The sequence below is a fragment of the Pseudopodoces humilis genome, chromosome 1 (genome assembly GCF_049639895.1).
Source record: "Pseudopodoces humilis isolate 2021_Gansu_Grassland_sample_001 chromosome 1, ASM4963989v1, whole genome shotgun sequence".
Lineage (NCBI taxonomy): Eukaryota > Metazoa > Chordata > Aves > Passeriformes > Paridae > Pseudopodoces > Pseudopodoces humilis.
The window spans coordinates 48,438,537-48,460,193 of record NC_142200.1 but is presented as its reverse complement, the minus strand read 5'-3'; the positions used below and the strand labels follow the sequence as shown (position 1 = coordinate 48,460,193).

The 21,657-nt window shown below is 43.5% G+C and overlaps 1 protein-coding gene across 3 annotated transcripts; it reads right to left on the bottom strand.

Moving 5' to 3' along the window:
• Nucleotides 1-2,985: 2,985 nt before the first annotated feature.
• TGIF1 (TGFB induced factor homeobox 1) lies at nt 2,986-13,406 on the bottom strand. Of its 3 annotated transcripts, XM_005517243.3 has the most exons (4): nt 13,239-13,404; nt 12,188-12,484; nt 5,374-5,600; nt 2,986-4,044 (listed from the first exon to the last, which is right to left on the bottom strand). In XM_005517243.3, the coding sequence occupies exons 2-4, from the start codon at nt 12,201-12,203 to the stop codon at nt 3,478-3,480; spliced, it is 810 nt and encodes a 269-aa protein (XP_005517300.1). In that variant the 5' UTR covers nt 12,204-12,484; nt 13,239-13,404; the 3' UTR covers nt 2,986-3,477. The 3 variants fall into 3 exon arrangements, with proteins under 3 accessions (XP_005517300.1, XP_014112270.1, XP_087913755.1); XM_014256795.2 differs by lacking the exon at nt 12,188-12,484 and having other exon boundaries at nt 13,239-13,406; XM_088057629.1 differs by lacking the exons at nt 12,188-12,484; nt 13,239-13,404 and adding an exon at nt 10,385-11,664.
• Between the last annotated feature and the right edge of the window lie 8,251 nt (nt 13,407-21,657).

Sequence of the window (21,657 nt, the reverse complement as noted above, 5' to 3'; positions counted from 1 at the left end):
CATGTACGCTGACCTCATGGCACAAGCTGGGAGACATGTGGGATACCACAAACCCCCCCAGCAACAGGCAGCGAGACACCACCCCCTCCCTGCACGCAGCCTGCGACGCCAGCCTCAAGATTCCCTCCCTATTGTAATTATTTTTGCTTTGCGCAGAGATTTATCACATGCAGCTGCCACAACTTGTTTACAAGACACAAAAGCCATGAAAACAAGGTTGATGAAGTCTGCGTGTGAGCTGTTTTCCCTGGCATGAATTTGTCATACCTCTTAGCTCGCTGACGCCCTGGCTGGCCACACAGTCTCCAGCAACACACAGAAATGCCTTCCCTTCAGCTTCAGAGCAGCCAAAGTGTGTATTTTCAGAGGCTGGGTTTTGACAAAACTGCTTTGCACTGAGGTGTATCATTGCTGCAAGAACAGCAAAACCACCCATGTTGTCTCATTGCTTCTTTGTTTTTTTTTTCCTTTTCCATGGTAAAACAAGTTTCACAAACAAATCTTTATGTTTGCTCTACCAGGGGTCATGAAGCAGCACATGAAGCCTTTGGTTTATTACTAGGACTCCTGCCTAGCTCAGGATCCTAGCTCCACCCAATGCCCTACATCTACCTACCTTTGATAACTTTAGATAAAAGTCACTTCAGGTTTATAGTCAGAAGGAATAGCTTTAGGTAAACTTCAATAGCCAGCACCAAAACTATCAGTGCTAGATTACAGGAAAGCAGAAACTCCCTTTTGATACATTTTAGTGGGTAGTCAATATGAGTCATTTTCTTCTTCAAGTTAAGTAACACCTCAGGGTAGGGAAAAGCTTTTACATGGTGTGGTGTCAGGTGCTACTCAGCCACAGCCATCTCACTTACAAGTACAGCCCAACTTCTAGGTGTTACCTTAACACAAATAATAATTTAAGAAGTATATAATTGGCCTCAAGCAAAATTGGTCACCAGTGAAGTTCCCAGGTTAGGTCAGTCAGCAAAATGGAAATGCAGTGCTCATCACATGAGCAGGACTTTGGTGGTCATTTACACTAAAACCACTTTGCATGGCATAATAGTAAATGAAAACAGAGAGACCACAGGCTTTTACTTTCAATGAAAACTGCTAACCTGAATGGCAACAGCTTTCTTCCTCATTCTATTCTCATTTTCAGTACTGCAGCTGTTATAGTGAAATTATAGAACTGGTCAGCTCAACCAGCAAAGTTTTTTTTCTTCTAAGCTTGCTGACATTCTTTATTTTAAAGGATAAAGTAATGAAGAGTAAGTATCTCTGAAAATGCCCTTTAATGATCTCAGTGCCCCACTTTTTCTTTAGCCCACAGCACAGCAAGCTGCTTTGAAAAAAGGAAACAAAAGAGGAAAATGTCGAGCAATTCAAATCAAACAATGCAAACGTATTTGTGAAGCTGTTTTTCTTTCACTAGTGCTTGAAGCACGGGTGTAAGGAGTGTTGCAATAAAGTTCCTTCCTGCAAGAACAGGAAAGGACAAGGCATCTTCCAAACATTTATCAAAGATGACAGTCCACTCTGGGTGTGTAGCACCCCTTAAGATAAATCACCTATTCCACAAAACCATGTCTATTAACCAACTTTTCCCTCAACATGAACCTCATAGTTACACAAAAGAGCACTTCCATTTTACAGTTAGTCATTAAAAAAAAAACCCAACCAAACAATACATACATAGGTACCCCAGGAAAAATAGCTCAGAAGTATCAAATACAGTGTGTATTTGACTACACAAGGCTCTTCTGTACCCACCTGCAACTCCCTGAAGACAGAGCATACAGCCATCTCCATGTTCAAAATTATTTTCCAGCTTTATTTCCAAATTATTTTTAAAAATAATTCTATATTGATACAGTATATTAGGATGACTGATGCAGTCCTAAGTAAGCCAGTGTTTACTGCTTGCCACTTTGATTTTAAACACGAAGGTTCAAGAAAGGCACAAGTTCAGAAGAATTCCAAAGAGCACTCCAGAAAACAGAGTATTTGACACTAGAAAGTGATAAAGGCCACAGCAAAAACAGAATAGCAGTCGAAATACTGTAGTCTTCTTTCTACTCATAATGATATCCTTAAATTCACCAACTCTTCTGCTCCTTAAAGCCCTCCCCCAATCTCCCAAACAGACAACTGGTTTGTTTTTAAAGATTAGCCAGAACCAATTTTTTACCCTGGAGGTCTCTTATTTCACTGTTGTTGGAAGGATAAGGGTGGGCGACTGACATTCAAGTAAGTTGAAATGTGACCTGCAAGTCTTCACATTTTTCAGTAATAAGTCATTCTGACGGCAAAGTCCTTTTCTGAAAGGTAACTTAGATTCTGTTGGCAAAAATACACCCCAATACAACAGGGATCACTTCTAAATCTTAGCCAACCACCTGTTAAAGTATCTCACAAAGACCTGGCTCCCAGAACTCAGATTTCAATGCAATACAGCCTACTTTATTTCAGTCTACTAGAATTACTGAGCAAAAACCTTGTCCATCTAGTCCAAGTAAGGGTAGAAGCCCTTGCCCTCCCCTATCAAAATTTGTCACCAGTCATGTCTAAGAGCTGCATCACAAAGATCTGCAAAGAACACTTGTCCCAGCCCCTCTTCTGGTCTCTTCCTTTTATCTTCAGATCTTCCCCATGAGCCATCACATTTCCCAGCCTTAAAATATTTCAAGTAGTCAAGAGCTGGAACTCTTAGAGGGGCCCAAGGTTTCCCTCTGAAATTTAGTCAGAATTGCCTACACAGCTCCCATTGGCCCCTTAGAAGAATTTCAACATAGCAGAACACCATCAGGTACTTCTGGCCCACTTTTCAGCATTCTTTTAAACATCTGGTTAACAACAACGGCTAGCATGGCTCTCTAAACCAAACAAAGTCAGTATGAGCTCAAAAATATTTCTCACTTCCATTTATTTCAAGGGTAATTCATATTTTCTGCAAAGCCTGTATTCAACAAAATACTCTGCATGCATGACTTTTAAAGAAAATATTTTATTATATTATGGGAAAAAAGCATGATCATCCAAAGTTTGTATTGTTAAAAAAATTGAAAATTTAGACAGCGTGTCGGTATATTCCGTTCCACATGGGAATGATAAGAAGACTCTATATCATTACTAGATATTGCACAGTCTGAAAGAAACAAAACAAATCACATGATCTTGGGAAACATCTCACATTATGAAAAATCTACAAAGAAAACATTAAAAAAAAATCCCAACAAAACACACAATCCTTTCTTTCTACAGTAGCTTTAAGTTCATAATTCTTGGAATGACCGTATTCCACTGAAGACCATCTCAGTGACAGGAAGCTTCATTTCAGCAATCCCCTTGTGCAAATAAGATTAATAAAAAAAAATAATAATAATGCAGTGAAGTCTTTTGATATCGTGTGGGTGGCAATAACCACACAGCTGTTAGATCCCTGCCTGGTAAAACAAAACGGAGAAGGAGAAGGAAGGGGATTTAGGCCATAAGTTTCGCCTGCAACTCCATCTCTGCCGCCCTTTTGAGTGCAACATCCACCAGAAGCTGAAATCCACTAAAATCCTGGTTAAGGTCTGGTGGTGTTGGAGGAGGAGTGTTAAAGAGCCCACTTTGTGTGTTTGCACCAGGTCCCAGTTTGGATGCGTCCTCATGGCAGGAGAGGGGGTTATCTGTGAAGCCGCCAGCCGGGGGCTGCTGCAGGTCCGTGGTCTGGCCTACATCAGCTGGTTGGCAAAAGTGGAAAGGGCCATCTTTCAACGCAGTCACAGTCGTGTGGCAAATCACCGACGGCCGAGCCAGGACCGACCCCGGGGAAGCCGGCTTGGAAGAGGACACAGTCTTGCCGAACGGTGCGGCAGCGGGAAGGAAGGCAGTCTCCTCCAGCAGGGGAATGTAGTTCTTTGTGCTGATGGCAGACTCCACCAGGCCGCCCTCGGGAAGCTTGGTCCCTCGCCGCGAGATAGTGAACTGATTTGGGTCTTTGCCATCCTTCCTCAGCATGTCAGGTAACAGCCTGCGGCGTGCATTGATAAACCAGTTGCAGACCTGGGAATATAATGACATCTTAATTTCTACCTTCATTCATTCCCAATTATGTGCCACTAGAGCGGATGGTTAGATTAATGAACCCCTCCAAGCAGTTTCCTTCACTGCACAACAAAATACAGACCTACTGACAAGTTCTGACACGCCTGGCAAAGGCCCTTCCCCTTGTCCCAGCACCGACTCTCCCTGCTCTTGTTACAGAAAGCCCCAGGACATCTGAAGTCCAAACTAGGGGTTTAGCTTTTAACTCTGTGCACACACATTAACCTATTGGCTATTGTTCCCTAGCTTAGGTTAATTAACAACAGGAAAACCTTTTCTCTCTGAAGAGAGCCACTCCTCCCACAAATAGTTACTGATTTTCCTTGTTCAACTGACTGTGTCGACAGACATAACATGAATTACCTCATTTAAGTTTGTCCTTGTTTAAATATCAACCGGTTTCCTGGGCAATACAGGATAGTTTATAGTTTAACGTCTTTTTTCTCTTTACTACATAAAAGAATTCTTCTTTATAATGTTGCATGAAAGAAATTTTACTCTATAGCCCATTATGAAATTTGCACTAATGAATTAATATGGAAAAATAAAGCCCAGGACTCAACAGGAGTGCTCCCTATTTAGCAGTTCCCAAAACCAAACCCCAGTTTACCCAAGCTCTCATGCAGCCACCTTCCCACAGCGTGGGATGCAGCAATAGGCAAAAGCTATTCCACCAAAGATGATCACAAAAGATGAGAATGATCCATCCGAGGGATCTCACAGATGCCAGTGGCATCCCAGGGTGAGAATCCAAAATAATCCCACAAAGGCCTCACCATACCTGTAATAACACCCTTGAGTAGCTCTTAACCCATATAGGTTGTTCCACTGATTTTAATGGCAATCATCATACACATAATTATGTATGTCCATGTTCTACTGGAACGAGCCTCAAGCTGCCGTTTTGTAAGTGAAGAGTTACATGTTAACCTGCACATCTATTACCATAAAACCACTGCTGACAAGTAAGTACCTTCTTCTCCCAATAAATTACCTTGTACAGACACTTTACGTCTTTTGGGGCACAATTCCGCAAAAAATTAGCATGCATGCTCCAATTCATGACTGTCTGTTCTCCCAGAAAAATAATTTTATTCCCAATAAACAAAGATCACTGTAACACATAATCAGTCTCTATCTCTCCTTATGAGTGCCATCAGCAGGAGAGTAGCAATAAAAAAGGAAATGTCACATGCAGTGTAAACATTTTTATCCATGACTAGACCACAGCTGAATTAAAACAGAAAAACAGCTCCTTTAGAATGGAGAACTGCTTTTTTTAAATACCTGTAGTGTGGAAAGGTGTGTTTGTCGGGATAACAGCGCTTTCTCTTGCTCTGAAGGATAAGCATTGTATCGGTGCTCATAGAGCCAGTCCCGAAGAATCTGCACAGACTCCTTGGGCAGGTTGCCACGTCTCCGCCGTTTGCCTGAGCCAGCAGATGAGGAAAGATCCAGTGGGACATCCATAGTGTCATCATCCTCCGTTTCACTGCCTGATATTGCAACTACACCTACAATTGACAAGGACAAGGACAATCAGCCTCCTAAATCTGTTAACTACTTGGCTCCGGTGCTGCATGGCTCAGACATTTTATATCACATTAACTGTCTGTACTGTTACAGCCCCTTGTACAGGAGATTCGTCCTGCAGCGTTAACTTGTCATGCTGCAGCTTTTCTGTCAGCTGAACAAAAAGTAGCACCAATGATCCATTCCTAAAGGAATTCTTCCCTGCAAACCTTCATTTTCTTGTTCCCCTGGCAACCTTTTATCTGCTGCACGTTATCAGATAGCTTCTATCTAATGAGAATCTTGTCCAAGTTTGCTTGCTATGGTATGCATCCAGCACTTTTTTTCAAGGATAACTATCCAATGGCTGGGCAAAAGGTCAACAAGCAGGAACTTAAAACACCCCAACTCAAGCAGTAGCTTATTTAATTATTTCTTAACATCCTGATGCTTCTCTCCTGAGAAGGACAGGTTGTAGATTTTGTAAAAGAATAATTATATCTATTCAGAAATATTCATGGAAGAAGAAAAAAAAAGGGGAAAATTGTGTTTGTCACCATCCCTAAGGAGATTTTCATTTTTGAAGGGAAAAAAGTGCAAAAGAAGGGAAGAATCAGGTACCTAAGAGTTCACCTGTTTTTCAGGAAATGGACTCTCATTTAATTGCATTCTGTATCAAAGAACCATGATCATTTAAATGTACCCATTTTTATCCTGACTATTTTTCCAACTTTGTTGTTTTCATCTCATGTTTTTATCCCTGGAAACTTGTGTTCTGTGCTATGCTTACTATAAGGGCTCCAAACTTACAAGTTGACTACATACCTTCTCCCTCCAACACAAAGGAAGGAACACATTTCAAGATCTGATTATCTCTTTATATATGTACACCACACTACTAGTAACATGAAGCCATGGAATGTAAATCAAACGAGCAAGCATTCAATAGTTAAGAAGGCTAAAATTCTACTCCTTTGGTAGGACACACAAGTCACTAGCTCCATAAAACACAAAGAAGAAAACCATGTTTAAACTCACCAGAAAGAAATTTTAGGAATCTTACAAACTATATACAAGTCCAAATAAGATACTACCCACATTCAACTACTACAAACTAATACTAATTTCAAGTGAACTCACACTGGCTTTCGGAAGCAGTTTTAGAAACTATAGAAGGAAAACAAGCCCTTAATCTTTTTGTCTTTTGAACTTAGATTGGGGTTGAGGGGATGGAAAGGAAGAAACTTGCCCACTTTGTAACACAAAAACTAATAGTAAAGCCAACTAAATGTCAAAAGTAGAATCTTCAGTGGCCAACCAACCGTAATTTAAAAATTCTATTTAAGGAAATAAAGTAAGCCCTAAACAACAAGTGTACCTGTGAAAATATTAAACTATATAAAACTATGTAATATCCATAAGTAAAGCACAGAAGGAAGTAATGCCCTTTATAAAAGCCAACCAACGAGCTACCAAAGCCCCCCATCACCACACAAAGAAAGATAGAAGGCATCCATGTGCAAGTTTTCTGTAATACTTGGCAGGAGGGTAGGGAGAGAAACAGAGAAGGACCTTTCCTCACACTTCCAAACTTCAGCCAAAGCTGACACGGTGAATTATTCTTTCCTTCCCCTATTTATCAATAGCTCCAACATCCTTAAATTTAGTTTAAGTTGTCCAATTTTAAATGCACAGTTTTAATACGCAAAGCATTTGCAAGCATTCCCAACAGGATGATCAATCTGCAATCTGTCTGGCATAGTTACTTCACTAACTTACTTGGTATTGTTTTCATTCTCCCAACTGCTGATTTATGTTACCAACAAACACCAAACTGACATACCAAATTTTTCCTCTGATGATTAGCTACATAAATTATCCAGTCATGGAACAGGAACAATAGGACAATATTTAAATAACCAACACAAGATAAACTCCAAATTAAGTAAACAGGTTCTTAATTCATGTAGAAAGTATGTCAAAAGTTTGCTTTACAAAGATTCCAAGCAAACCACTTTGCCATGGCTTCATGTAAAGCGCTGTCACGCTTGCAACCTGACCTGGGAACATGCCTTGCACCGTGGGCTCCTGAAGCCATGAGGAAACTTCTGGGAACAAAGATCCTGCAGAGACAACAGGACAGCTCTGCAAAGCAGCTCAGCCCTTTCAAATTGAATTTAAAACTAGCTAAAACTAGCTCATGCTATTCAGACAATGTTTTGAAGTGTGCTTTTCTTGTTTGTCAGAAACCAGAACTGTTGCAGCACTTCACTGGGCTGGGTTTTTTGTTTGTTTTCAAATATAATGGGCAGTAAAGCAAGGCCTTAGAAAAGAGGGAGAGGCAATCAGCAAGGGCTGGAAACAAGAGGGAAGGAGAAACTACTATGAAAAAGTTAGATGTCTAATGGTTTGCAAGCAGTATTTACACGGCATAACAAAAAGTACTCCAGACACACACCACCCGATCTGAGGTGACCTTTCCAGGATCTACCACACAACTAAAAGACTCCATGGACACCTTTCTGAATTTCAGAAAACTGACTGAACAGCAAAACCACTCCTAGAACTGTTGCTTTTTCTTTAGCTGAAAAAAAAAAAGTGACAAGATACTGTCTGCAAGCCGGCAGTATAAAAACGTTTCTCCCTTTTCAAACAAGATCTTTTGCTAAAGTAAAAGTTGCCATCTGACTAACCGTAACCTACCTAGCAAGAAATGAGTCACCAGCCCTTTGACCCGCTGGCTTAGTGTGTCATATTAATTGACACAGTAAGTTAGTGACACAAAGCAGGTTTTGGTTAAGCAGGAAACCCAGTGTAGTACGACTCCTGCCCGTTTAAATGAGCTCATTTAAATAGCTGATCAGCCCTCTGAACTCGTGGCAGATCTCTCCGGGGCAGTACAGAGCTAGCAGCAACAGGAAGTCATGGCTAGAAATCTCGCACTACCCCAGCTGATATTTCTTACTAGAGCAGGAGCCACATTGTTGCTGTCAAGGCTCTGTTTTCATTAAAGCATTCCTGCTGATTACAACCCAGCTTTGTTTTTCCGTCTTGTTAGTAATCAGCCTATTCGCTGCTGGTTTCCTGTTTTAACAGGGCCCAACTGAAAAGGCTCCTGGCCACGCTCCATGACTGGACCATTGGCTTACTGTTATTTACACCCAGAATAAAGGCCTGTGGACACGATGAGTAGCCCCAGCTGACCTACTAATTTATTTTGTATTAAAAGCAGGCTAGGGCCAGGCTATTTTATGTCTCCTCCTAAAGACATTTAATCTAAACAAAAAACCCTGCTTTTATAGAACTAAAATCAAAGCAGCACAAGTTCATTTGCAGAGAGAAACAACACAAAATCCCAGTCCTTCACTTGCACATCACCACTTAAAAGAGTAGTCTATGGTGTTAATGACCTAAGGACTACATGATCAGCATCCCTTCTTTATAAATTACTTTATCCTCCTGGCCTCCCAGCTGAAGTCATGTATGTGATTGAATGCACTCTTGCATTGTATCACAGCCCAAAGACTTTACAGGTCCTCCCCGTAATCAGCTCAGGGAAGATTACACCTAGGATCTGGAGTCTGGGCTCAACACCCAAACTTAACAGCTTGAAACAACTTGAGTAAAAGTACAGTGATGACTAAAGCTGATTTCAAAACAAACTACTGCCACTTAAACAGGTATGCTGAAATACTTTGAGGGGGAGGACAGTATTTAGAGTGGCTGAGACAAGTAAGATGGAAGTTAAACAAATGAAAAATGTAGGCTATGAAGGGAAAAAGCACCACAAAAAAAAACAAAACCAAAAAAAACTATCCCATTGTGTCGAGGAAGAGCTTCACAGAGGAAGTGGCAGAAGCCAATTGTTATTCAAAAGAGGACAAAGTATACCACAAGGAACAATCTCTGCCCTCCAGAGGGGATAGAAAAAAATCACCTTAAAGAAAATCTTCCACGCCTTAGGATTCTCTGAATTTCTTAAGTGAGATTTTTTTTTATGAGAACTGATAAACAGAACAAGTTCCTATCTAAGTCCCCGATCCTGTTGTAACCAAGTTCAGTTAGATTCTTCACAAGTATAAACTTGAGCACATGCCTGTGCCTTTTCGAGACTGTGTTCTAAATCAGCTAATTAACAAGCCAAGTAGATTCCATGTGATTGTTATCATGTCACTAGTAAATGAAACTATCCATAGAAGAGTCCTGAGGTTTAAATCCAGTCTGCTAGCTTAAAAAAAACCCACAAAAACAAACAAAAAACCCTCAACAAAACTAACCAACAAAAACATAGCATCACACACAAAAAAAAATTAAAACTCAACACATGTAACAAAAAATTTAACTAAAATGTAAAGCAAATTTAAAAATCAACAACAAAATTACGTTAGTTTCAAATCATTCATATGCAGAAAAAAACTACAAGGATACAGAAGGGAATTTCCACAGTAAAAAAAAAACAAAAAAACAAAAAAAAAACCTTCTTTCCTCTGAATGAGTTTCATAATTGAGGAACCAGCCTAATTGTTTTCCTCTGTACTTTACAGCTTGCACTTTTATTACTTCTAAAGCAACTAGGCTTGGCTGTACTATACTTTTTTTTTTCCTCTAAACGGGATTTTTTTAGGAGTGAAAGCAAGAAATCTGTAACAAAGTCACTCTTTGAAACTTCTTGAATGAGCTTCAAATGCCAGGAGGTCGCAAATAAGTACAAGCCCAACCTTTATTAAAACAAAGGCACCCTAGCCCTAACATCTTTTTAAAAAGTTTCCCCCCTTTGTCTCCTCACCTTTTAATTTGTGCCACGCAAACCCCAGGCCCATGGCCTCTCTCAAAAGTTCTCCCTCTCGCCTGTCACCTTTCATTGTTTCCATTGTTTCAGCCCAGGATTTGCAATCCTCAAAGCAGAGCTTACACACACTCTCTTACACACAAAGCCCTACACATGCATACCTAGAAACTACGTCAGCGTTTTCCACACGCATTTATTTCGGGGGTGGCAAGAACAACAGTTGAAAGTGCAGGGAGTTTGGTATTTCACCAACCAGCAGCTGCCCTCGGGGAGAGAAGTCTGAACAATGGAAGCAACAGCAGACAGGAAACCAGCTCACCACTGCTGTGCAAATAGGCAGCATAGGAATGTCCTAAAAATAACTGGGCTAAATTAATTCAGCGAAACTATAAAAGAGCAGGGGGGAAACAAACCACAAACTGCTTCCAATAGAGGGTGAAGAACCTCGACCTACCTAAGACGCGTGAAACATTTAAAAGCCAGCGCTGCCGCACGGGGGGCTGCGCTCGGCTGTGCCTGGGACCTGGCCCCACTCGGCTCCCGCGGGACAACGCGCTCCCCAACACCACCCTGCCTGCTCTTTAAACTTCGCCTCTGTGGCTCAGTCCCCTTTGTGTGCGCTCCTCTTAGCCCAGCGGCACGTCCAAAAAAAACTTCTGACGAGGGCTACGAACCATATTAGTACACACCATGTCTGCAGCAGCCCAATGATTTCACGAACTACATATGCATTAATTGCTCCAAGGGTATTAACAATGAGAGAGGCTGCTTTACTACAGAGCCGCAGGAATGCATAGTAGGGGGAAAACAGCACAACTCTGGAGTACTGAACATGCGCACTGCTCCCCTCCAACCCTCCACTTCGGAGCATTTAATGGTCTTTGAATGCAAAACACTCTTCGGCCACACCGCCGACTGGCAAATCGCAACTGAACAGACACTGCTTTGCTATGAACTTCTTCACAGACAGCGCAGGAGCCTTAGATCCGAAAGCATGTTCCTCGCCTTTGTGGCCAAGCGCTAATCTGAAGGCACTTAAAGCACCACGAGCGCGATGAGTAACGATCCTCTAACTGTAAAGTTTGTTTGGAAGTGGACACAAAGGAAACTCAAACAGCCTTGTGGTTACAGGGGGCGGGGGACACGACAGCCTTCCTCCTTTCAACCCTGCGTCAAAACTTTTGTACTTTGTGTTTCGTCCTACTGTTTTAAGGGATAAAAGGGATAGAAAAGGCTTCAGCTTTCAGCAGAACAAGGCTGAAAGAGAGCGCGGAGGGGTTTGAAGCCCTCCAGCCGATGCCCCCCCCACACGCCCCAAGCCCCACGCTGCCGTCCCCACGAACAAAGAGTTGCCGGACGGCCCCGCTTCCCTCGCCCCAAGTTGGGAAAACCACTCGCACCCTCGTCTCCCTCGCGGGGACGGTGGGGCTCGGGGCGGAAAAGCGCTGAAAAAGTGTTTTGCGGGAGGGCAGGGGGAAGAGACTCGACGGAGGGGGCGAGAACAAAAGTTGGCGGAGGACACGAGGCGAACGGCTGGACATGTTTTTGACAGGGAGCCAGCGGCGCAGAGGCAGCCGCCTCCAAACAGCCCCGTATGTTTTGTCTGGGAGCTAAGCATCCACTGCAATCTTCCATGGGATACAGGCCAGGGGGTGGGGGTGGGGGGGGGGGGCACGGGGGACAAAAGGCCGAGAAAGCAAAGGGACTCCGGCTGGCTTAGCGACAGCCCCCCTCTCCCCTTTCCACCCCAAGTAGGGGCGCGGGGCACCCCGCTTTGTCCCGGCACCCCATCACAACTACCTTTTTTACTTTTCATCTTGATCGCGAGGACCGAGCCGATCGCCGGACACCCCACGCACAGACCCAAGTTTCTCTCCCTTCGCCGGACGCTGCTTTCCCCCTTTAAGCTCGGCGAGGATGAGAAGGTCGATGAAGAAAGAAGGAACACCGCCGCGGAGCCAGGCGCCCGATCCGCGGTCGCGCTGCTGTCAGCGGGAGCCGCAGGGCTCTGCCTTCCCCGGGGGCTTTTTGGTGCGGCCGGGGTGGGCTTCCCTCCCCCCTTCCCTTTGTTCCCTTCTGCTGGCGATTGGCCCCGGCCTGTTAAAGTGAGGAAAGGCACGGGAGAGAAAGGTACACAGCGCCCGCCCTCCCCCACCTCCCCGCAGTGAGTACGGGAGAGTAACCGTGCGCTGCACTGGCACTCGCGGCGGCGGCTGCCTCTGCCTCCTCCTCCTCCTCTCTCCTCCCTCCCCTCCCGGGTGTTGAGGCTCTGTCAGACGGGAGGGGAGGGACCGGCCGGAACGGGGGGGGTGTCCGCCAGTACCCGCTCGCTCAGGCACACACAACAGCAGCGGCGGGGGGGGAGCTCTCCGTGCCTCCCGCTCCCTCGCCTTTATTCCAGGCAGACGTTTGATCATTAAACTGGAAGGAGGAGAAGGAAGAGGCGGGGGGGGGGGGGGGAAGATTTTGACAGCTGCCCTTGACTAGCCTCCTCCTGTTGCTGCCGGACGAACCACCCACTCCTTCGCGTGAATAGAGGAGAAGAAAGGAGAGTGCGTACGGCAGGGGAAGGAAAGGAGCCCTCCAAAGACCCCCTCCCGCCTGCCGAGCGGGCCCGGTCGGCGGGGGCTGCTCCCCCCATCCCCTATGGTGCTGAAGGAGCCCCGCCTGGCCGGCGCTGGCCACACACACCCCCACCCACCCCCGCGGGGAAGGCGAGCCCCGTTTCTGCGGTTATTTTTACATCAGTTCGTAAAAGGTTGTTTTTCTCCCCCTCGACTCCCTCCCCCTCCCCAGCCCGGTAGATTTTGCTGCGGCACATGATCGCAGCTGTAAAAGAGAGAAGTCTCACAGCTTGACTCATCCCTGTCGGGCGAGCACGCTCTGCAGCAGCAACAGTTTCTTTTCCTCCGGGATGGGAAACGTGACACCCGCCGAGCAGCTCGCTCCAGCTTCCCTGGCGAGGTGGAGAGCCCTCCCCGGGCACAGGCGGCCTTGGCTGCGGCTCCTGGCGCTCCCCCGCCGCCCCCCTGACAAAACCAGGTGCAAAAAAAAAAAAAAAAAATAAAAAAAAAAATCAAAAGTGCTGGGAGCCCAGACGCGGTCTGAAGTGTGACGGGTGAGGGTTTCGGCGTGGAAAGCAAAAGCCGGCTGGCCGCGGAGCCGCCTGGCGTGCGGGTGCGGCGTGCACTTATTCCACGGGAGCGTGTTTGTGTCACTCCCGCACCGGCACGTGCGGGGCTGTTCCCGGCCGGGCAGGCGCGGGGGGGGCGGTGAGCAGCAGGCGCCTGAAACGGCTGATGAAATCATGGATTCCTATGGCAGAGCAGGGATCATTCCCTCCCCATCACCCTACACACCCCGGCGTCCGCGCAAATACGCATTCACTGCACAAGGGAAGCAACAGCGTTTTAGCAGCAAGCCCTCCCCAAGTACCTCGTAACTATTTTTATGCGGCGTAATTACAGCTGGAGATAAAACAGCTGTTACATGCCGAAGGGGGGATGTGCGAGGGGGGAGGGCAGCTGGTGAGTCACGTCAGTGAACCAAGGACACGGTGTCGGCTGCTCTGCGGGGCCGGAGGTTCGCTCCGGGATGGGTGACCCCTGTGCTGGGCTGCGTGTCCGGCTGTAGGTCAGCGAGGCGGGCTGGGCACGGCACAGTGAGTGAGTGAGTGAGTGAGTGAGTGAGTGAGTGAGTGAGTGAGTGAGTGAGTGAGTGAGTGAGTGAGTGAGTGAGTGAGTGACTGACTGACTGACTGACTGACTGACTGACTGACTGACTGACTGACTGACTGACTGACTGACTGACGGCGCCGCGCCAGGCGGGAGCTTGTGCGGCGCGGTCCGAGGTCCCGCCGGCGGCAGCGCCATCCCGGCCGCAGCCCGCCCTTCCCGCCGTCTTCCCGCCGTGTCGCCCCGGGCTGTGTCCGGGGGGTGCGACAGCTCGGTGCTGCTGCCCTGTGCGCTGTCAGCCCGGCAGGACGAGGCTCGCTCGGGGCCGATGTTTTTACCCGAGCCGTGCCCCCGAGGGACTGGTGGCTCAGGGGCGGGGGTTGTGCGCGCACGCCGCCGTATGGCTTTATTTTGGCTTTTACTGTTTTGTTTTTGTTGTGGAAAAGCCCTGCTTCCCAGCTGTGAGGGCTGGCGCTTCGAACTGCTTGTTCCGAGCGTCCGGGCAATGGTCATGCCAAAAAAGCAATTATGGGAAGTTAACAAAAGACACGTCAAGGAGTCGAAAAGATTTCCCTTTCTCCGTGCCGCCAGAGCTGCCTCACGCCTGCTCATTGTCCTTGGGACTACAGGCAAATCTGTGGAATCTGAAACTAGCTCTTTCCTTTTTTATTTTTTTTATTTATTTTTATTTATTTTTTCTTAGAGGTTAGTTTAAATTGGTTTGTTTTGATTTTCTTCTTTGACAAGGTCATTTTTATAAGGAAAAAAAAAAAGTTTTATTTTCACATTGAACTCAAGTTACTTTTTCTTCTTTTCAAAAGCTTTAGAAAGCAGCCTTTCTAGGAAAAGATAAATTTCGACTTTCTTTGGCAGCTTTTTAACCAGTAAGAGAAGGCCATGGACTAGTGGGTGTTCATTCCTAGCTCCTGTGGTATAAATTGCATGGAGAGGCGCTGCTTTGAAATAAGTTCCTCCGTGGATGCAAGTATGGAGGGGTATGCCCATAGCTGGGACCAATGGGAAAGACTGAAAGTGGGTTTGTGAAGTTCACGTTGCAGTTGTTCCCTGGGGCAATATCTCAGGTTTGTCCACAAATTCTGGCTGCCTTTACCACTTGAAGACTCCTGATACGTGTTCCAGGTGGTAGTGGGCTAAGGTTTGCAAAAAAGTAGTGAAGTGGAAGAAAACCGCCACAGCTTTCTCTGCCGGTAAATCTTCAGCACACCTGCAACAAGGCTGTACCTAAAAGGAGGGCAGGTGATTTGTCTGAGCTCAAATCTAATGGATAGATGGGTTTTGCAGCAGATAACCTGGTGGCCTGTAAGATGATCATGTATATTTAATGATTAGTATGCAATTAGTATTGGCTGCTGCTTGCAAGCAGCAGCAGAAGGTATGGAAAGCAACATGTAACTTTTCTGCAGTTTTTATTTTTCCTTCAGGTGTTCGTTAGGTTGTGTATTTAGAGTTACTTAATCTGCTAGAGCTGCATCAGCACTGTTAGTTGTATCTCACAAGCAGTTCAAACTGCTTCATGCTGAGCAACTTTGGCATCTGTGCAGCTCCTCGGGTAGGTAGCAGTGTACACGTGCATCAAGATGCATCTGTGCCAACAGGTTGGAACAGCTTGGTTTAGTCGGAACAAGTTCAGCTCTGTCTGGACCCATCTGCACAGACATGCTGTGTTTGTAAAACTGGATTCCAAGAAGGGAGAGAAATTATACTGGAGGGCCTAGATTTTTAATTACTCTGTGATCATCCAGTGTCATAGGTTTATTAGTTTTCAGTGATGGTGTGTGCATGTTTCTGTCCTGTCACATTTCCACGTGCAGTACCTTGCACAACTCGTTGTATGTTTCTTACTTTGCAAGTGCTTTGCTTTGAGGGGCTGGGACTATGTTTGCCTAACTGCTGAAGTCTCCAAGGCAGTGTTTTTGGCATAGAAACCAATAAAGGTAGTACTCTGGGAAATCAGGCTTGTCGACATTTGTTGTCTTGGTCTTTTTATTCCAGTTTCACATCTATTAACTAGATAGCATATTACACACACACACACACACACACACACACACACCGAGGTTGTTATGAAAAATAAATCCACTGATGCTCATATTCCATTGAAACATTTGTGATGAAATCTATTAAATTGTAGTCAGAACAGAATTAAGTAGCACAGAGTTAAGCAGGCCATGCCTAGGGTAGTAGTAATGCAACAGGTGAATAAATATGTCCATAGAAAAACGGGAATCACTGCTGTAGGTCACAGCTTTCACCTTTTCTAGTCCATGACGTTGAGTAGTTTCTATGTATCAGAGGAAAGGAGAGGCTACAGAAGGAAGATGTGAGGAAATATTTCCCCTGAAATGTCCCATCCAAATATTTAATAGTTCAATACAAGCACTGGAGGAATAGTTTAATAGAACTTCAGGGTTTATTACTGACCTAGCTGTATAGTCTTTACACTGATAGAAAAGTTTAATATCTTCATAGCACTAAAATTCTGTAATGGCATTTGAGTGGCAGAAAAGCATGTTGAGTTGTGAATTCCATTAAAATGCATTGGTTTTAATTTTTTTTCTTATCTATTTAATTTCATATTCTCTTGTGCTTTGAGGAAAAATAAACCACAAAAATTCCTTTTTGGTACCATTCATTATTTTATATCTTTTCAGCATGACTGTCTTTTGACAGAAAATTTCTCATTCTTTTCCTACGAGAATTACTCCAAACTTTTGCTCATTGCCTTGTTTTTCTCCCAAGTGTATTTAATTATACAGTGTTTGGTTTTTCAGTAAAGGTGACTTATGCTGCTTGCAGTATTTCAAACAGGGTTATGCCTCCAATTAGAATTTGTATGTATTTGATGTTGCTTACTCCCTGATCTATTTTTGTATGGAATCCAGCATGTTAGGCTTTATCTTTGGCTGCTGCTACATACTGAGCATGGGGCTTCACCAGCTTTGGAGGCTGTATAGCTTGTGTGAAGTTTCTCTTCTGCATGATTTCATATTCATATCAGGGCTGAATCTTTTGTCATTGCATTGCTCACTCATGTAAGAGAAATCACACTGAACTTACTTAAAACCTCCCTTTCCCCAAATACATTTTTGGTATCTTCCGACTCCATCACTGTTCTTTATCTGCCTGTCTCTCCCTCTCTCACTGGTCAGAGTTATTATATTAAAAAATACTGGACTAAGTAGAGGATGCAGAAGTACCTCACTGTCAACCTTTTGTCATAATAAAAATTAAATTATATTTTAATCTTACAGTTTTGATTTACTTACTCCAACCAGATATTCATCCATGATACTTGTTTGCCTTTTTTCCCCAGCAGTACCTTAGTTTCTCCAGTAGCATGGAACCCTGTAAAAAACCTTTCTGAAATCTGAATAAATTATGTCAACCAGCTGTGCTCTCACAATTAGAGCTCACTTTGCTACCTTTGTATAAGGGCAGAAAGGGTAAAGCTAAGTCATTAAGACAATTCTAAGATTTCAGAACTTCTGCATAACAGAAGTTGCAGAACTGCAGATACTTCTACCTGAACAGGATTTTCACACTTGTTTTCTGTGTGCATTCTTGTGGTTATCAAAGATCAAACAAGTACAAAAACCTCAGGAATTCTTTACCTAAAATCATACTGATTCCTGACTGCTACAGCATCATGTTTGCAAGCTTTTGGTTCCCAGCAAGGACTCTAGGATGGACTCAACGTAAGGGGTAGTACTTAGGATTCCTAATGAGGATCAGCTGCTGGAGTGATCTGTGCTTGCCACTGGGGTTTTCAGACATACTGGCAAAGAGGAGCAGTGGCTGTTCTGGCAGGATGTAATGCTGTCTCTCTCTGGGGCCTCCTTCAATTATTCCCTCTGCCAGTTCCTTTGCTCCCTCATCTGCACATGGTCCTCCCTTATGTCTGTGTTTGGTGCATAAGCATATGGAAATAGAATAATATTATTACTGTAGAGACAACTTAAGTATATTCAGTGATGTTAGTTATAAGACTGCAGAAACATCTTAAGTGGGGTAATCACTTCCACTCTGAGGCTAAGATCTGTGTAGCTTCCTCTGGGGAGTGGTTTGTGAAACTTGTGTTAATGTAAATGCAGTTTTGTTTCCATAGTTTGAAGACAAACGGTTCTGTAAAATTAAAGAAAAAGAAAATAGTGAATTGTAGGTTTAATCTTGCTTGGAGTTCGAGTCCTCCCTTTCAGGTTTTAACTTAAAAGTACAGGAACAGACCTCATGTATACTTTTCAGTGATGCAGAAATTATATTTTCTGTCTGGCACAGGCACATCTCATAACTGCTTTGCCCTCTTGTCTAAGAGGGGATGCTCTGGCTCGGTTGGTTTTCTTTTGTAGTACAAATATAACAAGATCAGCATGACAAATGGCACTATTGTTGACAGTCTCAGCTTAGCTCAAGAACTTGGGGCATGAGAGGAAACAGATCCCTCTTTCCTGAAATCCGAAACTGTGGGTGCAATTTATGCAATCGGGTTTTGCTTATCTATAAGAGGTCAAGCAGGTAAATCAGGTATGGCTGACAAAAAAAAAAAGCAGTTTTAAGGTTTTTTGTTTTAATTATGGGATGCCTAACTTGCTCTTACTGGTAGTGCATACTGAAGGAAGAAGGCATGACGTTTACTCAAGACACCCAAAACAAGAGTGACCTTGCTTAGCTGATTTAGATGGGCTAGTATTTAGTTGGACAATCTCCACTTAGGGCTGTGTGGCAACAAACTATATCTAACCGTACAAAAATCGCTGTTTATAGCAACAAAAATAAAGCCCAAGAGTTATCGGCTCTTGGCAGCTGACTTTTTCAGGGTAGAATATTAATTTTGAATGAAATAACTATTTTAAAAGAATAATAGCTATATCTGGAGACTTATATTCTGTTTAGTGTAGTCTACTCTAAAGGAAATAACATGGCTAGCCAGTTGGTTGAGTCTACATTTGAAGTTTATTTTGTTTTTAAGAATTGTGTTTCAGGAACATTGACTCTGAAGTTATTTCTGTCCTTAAAAGACAAGGTTAAATTTGACTTCCAGAAGGACAAAATCTGTAATGGTAGAGAATGAAATATGTACTCATATTTCCTGGTAGAAGAATAAATGGCATCACTATTTTATAGGAAAAACCTAACTTGAAATATTTGTTATACCTGTGAACTAAGGAAGTAATGGTACCGCATCTTAATACTTTGGGAAATAGCAAGTTTTTGCTAAAGACACACAGTAGCCATTTCCTGTCATTAGGGTGAAAGGTTTATGTAGGAAATAAGAGTGCCTTCTGGGACTGCAGAATTTCCATGCCTTTTTAGCAGAATATAAATGTGAGTGTTATTTATGAAGTAGAATAATACAGAAAAAAACTGTTCAGATATATAACCTCATGTTCAACAAAGATTGAAAAGGGTACAGACTAATTAGAAACCAGTAGAATTTTATGACAGGCCACTGTTAAGCATTGTGTACTGAATTTAGAAAAGCTGTCATTGGTGTCTGTGCCGTACCTGCTCTGAATATATTCTGAGAGCTTTGTTTTCAAAGTTGTCTGATTTGTAGATCTATAGGTTTTGCACCCACTTTATTGTTTTTTCTGCTGTTACTGATTTATTAATCTTCGGTGTTTTACAATTTAAAATTAATGTGGCTATAGAGTTGGAGATTGACTTTTTACAAGGGCTTGTAGTGATAAGACAAGGGGGAGTGGCTTTCAACTGAAAAAAGAGCAAGTTTAGTTTAGGTTTTAGAAAGAACCTTTATACCTTCAGTATGCCTGTGGTGAGAGACAGAACAGGTTGCCCAGAGAAGCTGTGGATGCCCCATCCCTGGAAGTGTTCAAAGCCAGGCTGAATGGGGCATTGAGCAACCTGGCTTAGTGAAAGGTGTGTGGCAGGGGGTTGAATCTAGATGATATCTGAAGTTCCTTTCAACCCAAACCATTCTGTGATTTTAAGTGCAAACAGAATATTCTTGTAGTATTATGGAGGTGTTAGAGAGATTCTGAGTGACCAGTCAAATTTTCGGCCTTTTGGGACAGCTTCTTCAATTGATCACATAAGTAAACTGTTAATGTTATAATTTACTGAGCATTTCTGTGCATTGAAAAGATGCAGTGCCTGCTTGAGAGGCTCAGCCTAAAGGAGGAAATTTCTAGAGTAAGGGACTACTTCATCTGTCTTGCAAGTGATAATAGTGAGCTGATCTTTTCAGCTGAGTGAAAAGTCATCAAGTGATGACTAAAGACAACCCTTCACTGACGAAGTTGTGTGAGGTTTTTCGAGTGCCAAGTACTGGGTGTTGGCTGCCTTTCTATAAAATCCTACCCATAGCCTGAGGCCTTAGTCTCCTTCAGGCAAATGCAAATGTTGAGATGATTTAGGACTGAGTGCCTGTCTGCAGTTATGATTTAGGGCACCAAGGAAGATCACTAAACCTGCATGTGGTCCATCCAAGAGTGAATATTATAAGACAATGAGAGCGAGAGAGCGAGACAGTCTAACAAGTAATTTCATCAAGGTTTTGTTGTTTTTTTGGTGTGGATCACATCAGCTGGATGGGGGCTTCTGCTCTTTCACCCTCAGTACTTTTTGTACTACAGAAAATAAGTCAGGTGTCAGTGCTTGATCTTAAAATCACAAGCCTGAAGATTTGCAGACAAAGGTTTGGGCAGCACAGAGAAATGGGAATGCATGCTGTTTTTTGGTGGTGCTGCCATTTTGAGTCTACATGGAGCTTTCTGCTCTCTGTGTATGCTAACTATTAAGACCCTAAAATCTATGTTTTTCCTCCTTCCATTGCAGATAAGAGATGTAGTAAGAGTTACCATCCTACTACCAGCAAATATTAAAATCTTTTATACCTACTCCACCTCTGTGCCCTCCTGAGGTGTAACGAAACATGATCAGTCCCAGTAGGGTTATTTGCCTCCTGAGGAGCTGGAATTTGAATCACCTGAATGCTTACAGTCTTATGACTTACCTGACTTGAGCTGTTCAGAGATAAACCTCAAGTGTGGAGCTGTTTGATTAACTGGTTAATCCTGACAAGTGTAACAAAAGGCCACGGCCGGTTCGAATGCCTTTCAATCTTTCCGTTGTTTGCAGCGTTGCAAGGTGCTAATTGTCTTACCTGTGGCATCTATTCCAGTCTCTTGCAAATGTGCCTGCAGCCACAAAATCTAGGAAAGCTACATGCAGGTTCTGGCTAGCATTTGTGTTCTTAAATCGTGCTAGTTTTAGACTGACTAACTTCGTCTTCGAAGACAGAACTTTTTAGCCTTAAATGTGAAACGGAATGTTTAAAGTTTCAAAAACACATAATTTTGACTTGTTGGCTGAAATCTAAGCGGTGTTATACTAGTGAGTGTGTTCACACATACGTTTCACTAGAAAAAACCTGCCTGCTTCAGTACGAGATAAATTGTGTATGTCTACAGTAAACTATAGTGGCCACAAAGCACTATATATATATATATATACATATATATATATACATATATATAGCTATGTACTGCCAAATTGTTAACCTGTACCTGCCATGACATTGTTGTCATAACGTGCTTAAGTCATGCTAAAATACGG

Bases quoted from the DNA above. Each gene is read 5' to 3' on its own strand.
- TGIF1 (XM_088057629.1), bottom strand. From the start codon at position 10,469: ATGGAAACAATGAAAGGTGACAGGCGAGAGGGAGAACTTTTGAGAGAG. The intron at 5,601-10,384 runs GTGAGGAGACAA...TGTCAATTGTAG, and splicing joins TGCGTGGCACAAATTAAAAG to GTGTAGTTGCAATATCAGGC. The intron at 4,045-5,373 runs GTATTTAAAAAA...TTATATTCCCAG, and splicing joins CACACCTTTCCACACTACAG to GTCTGCAACTGGTTTATCAA.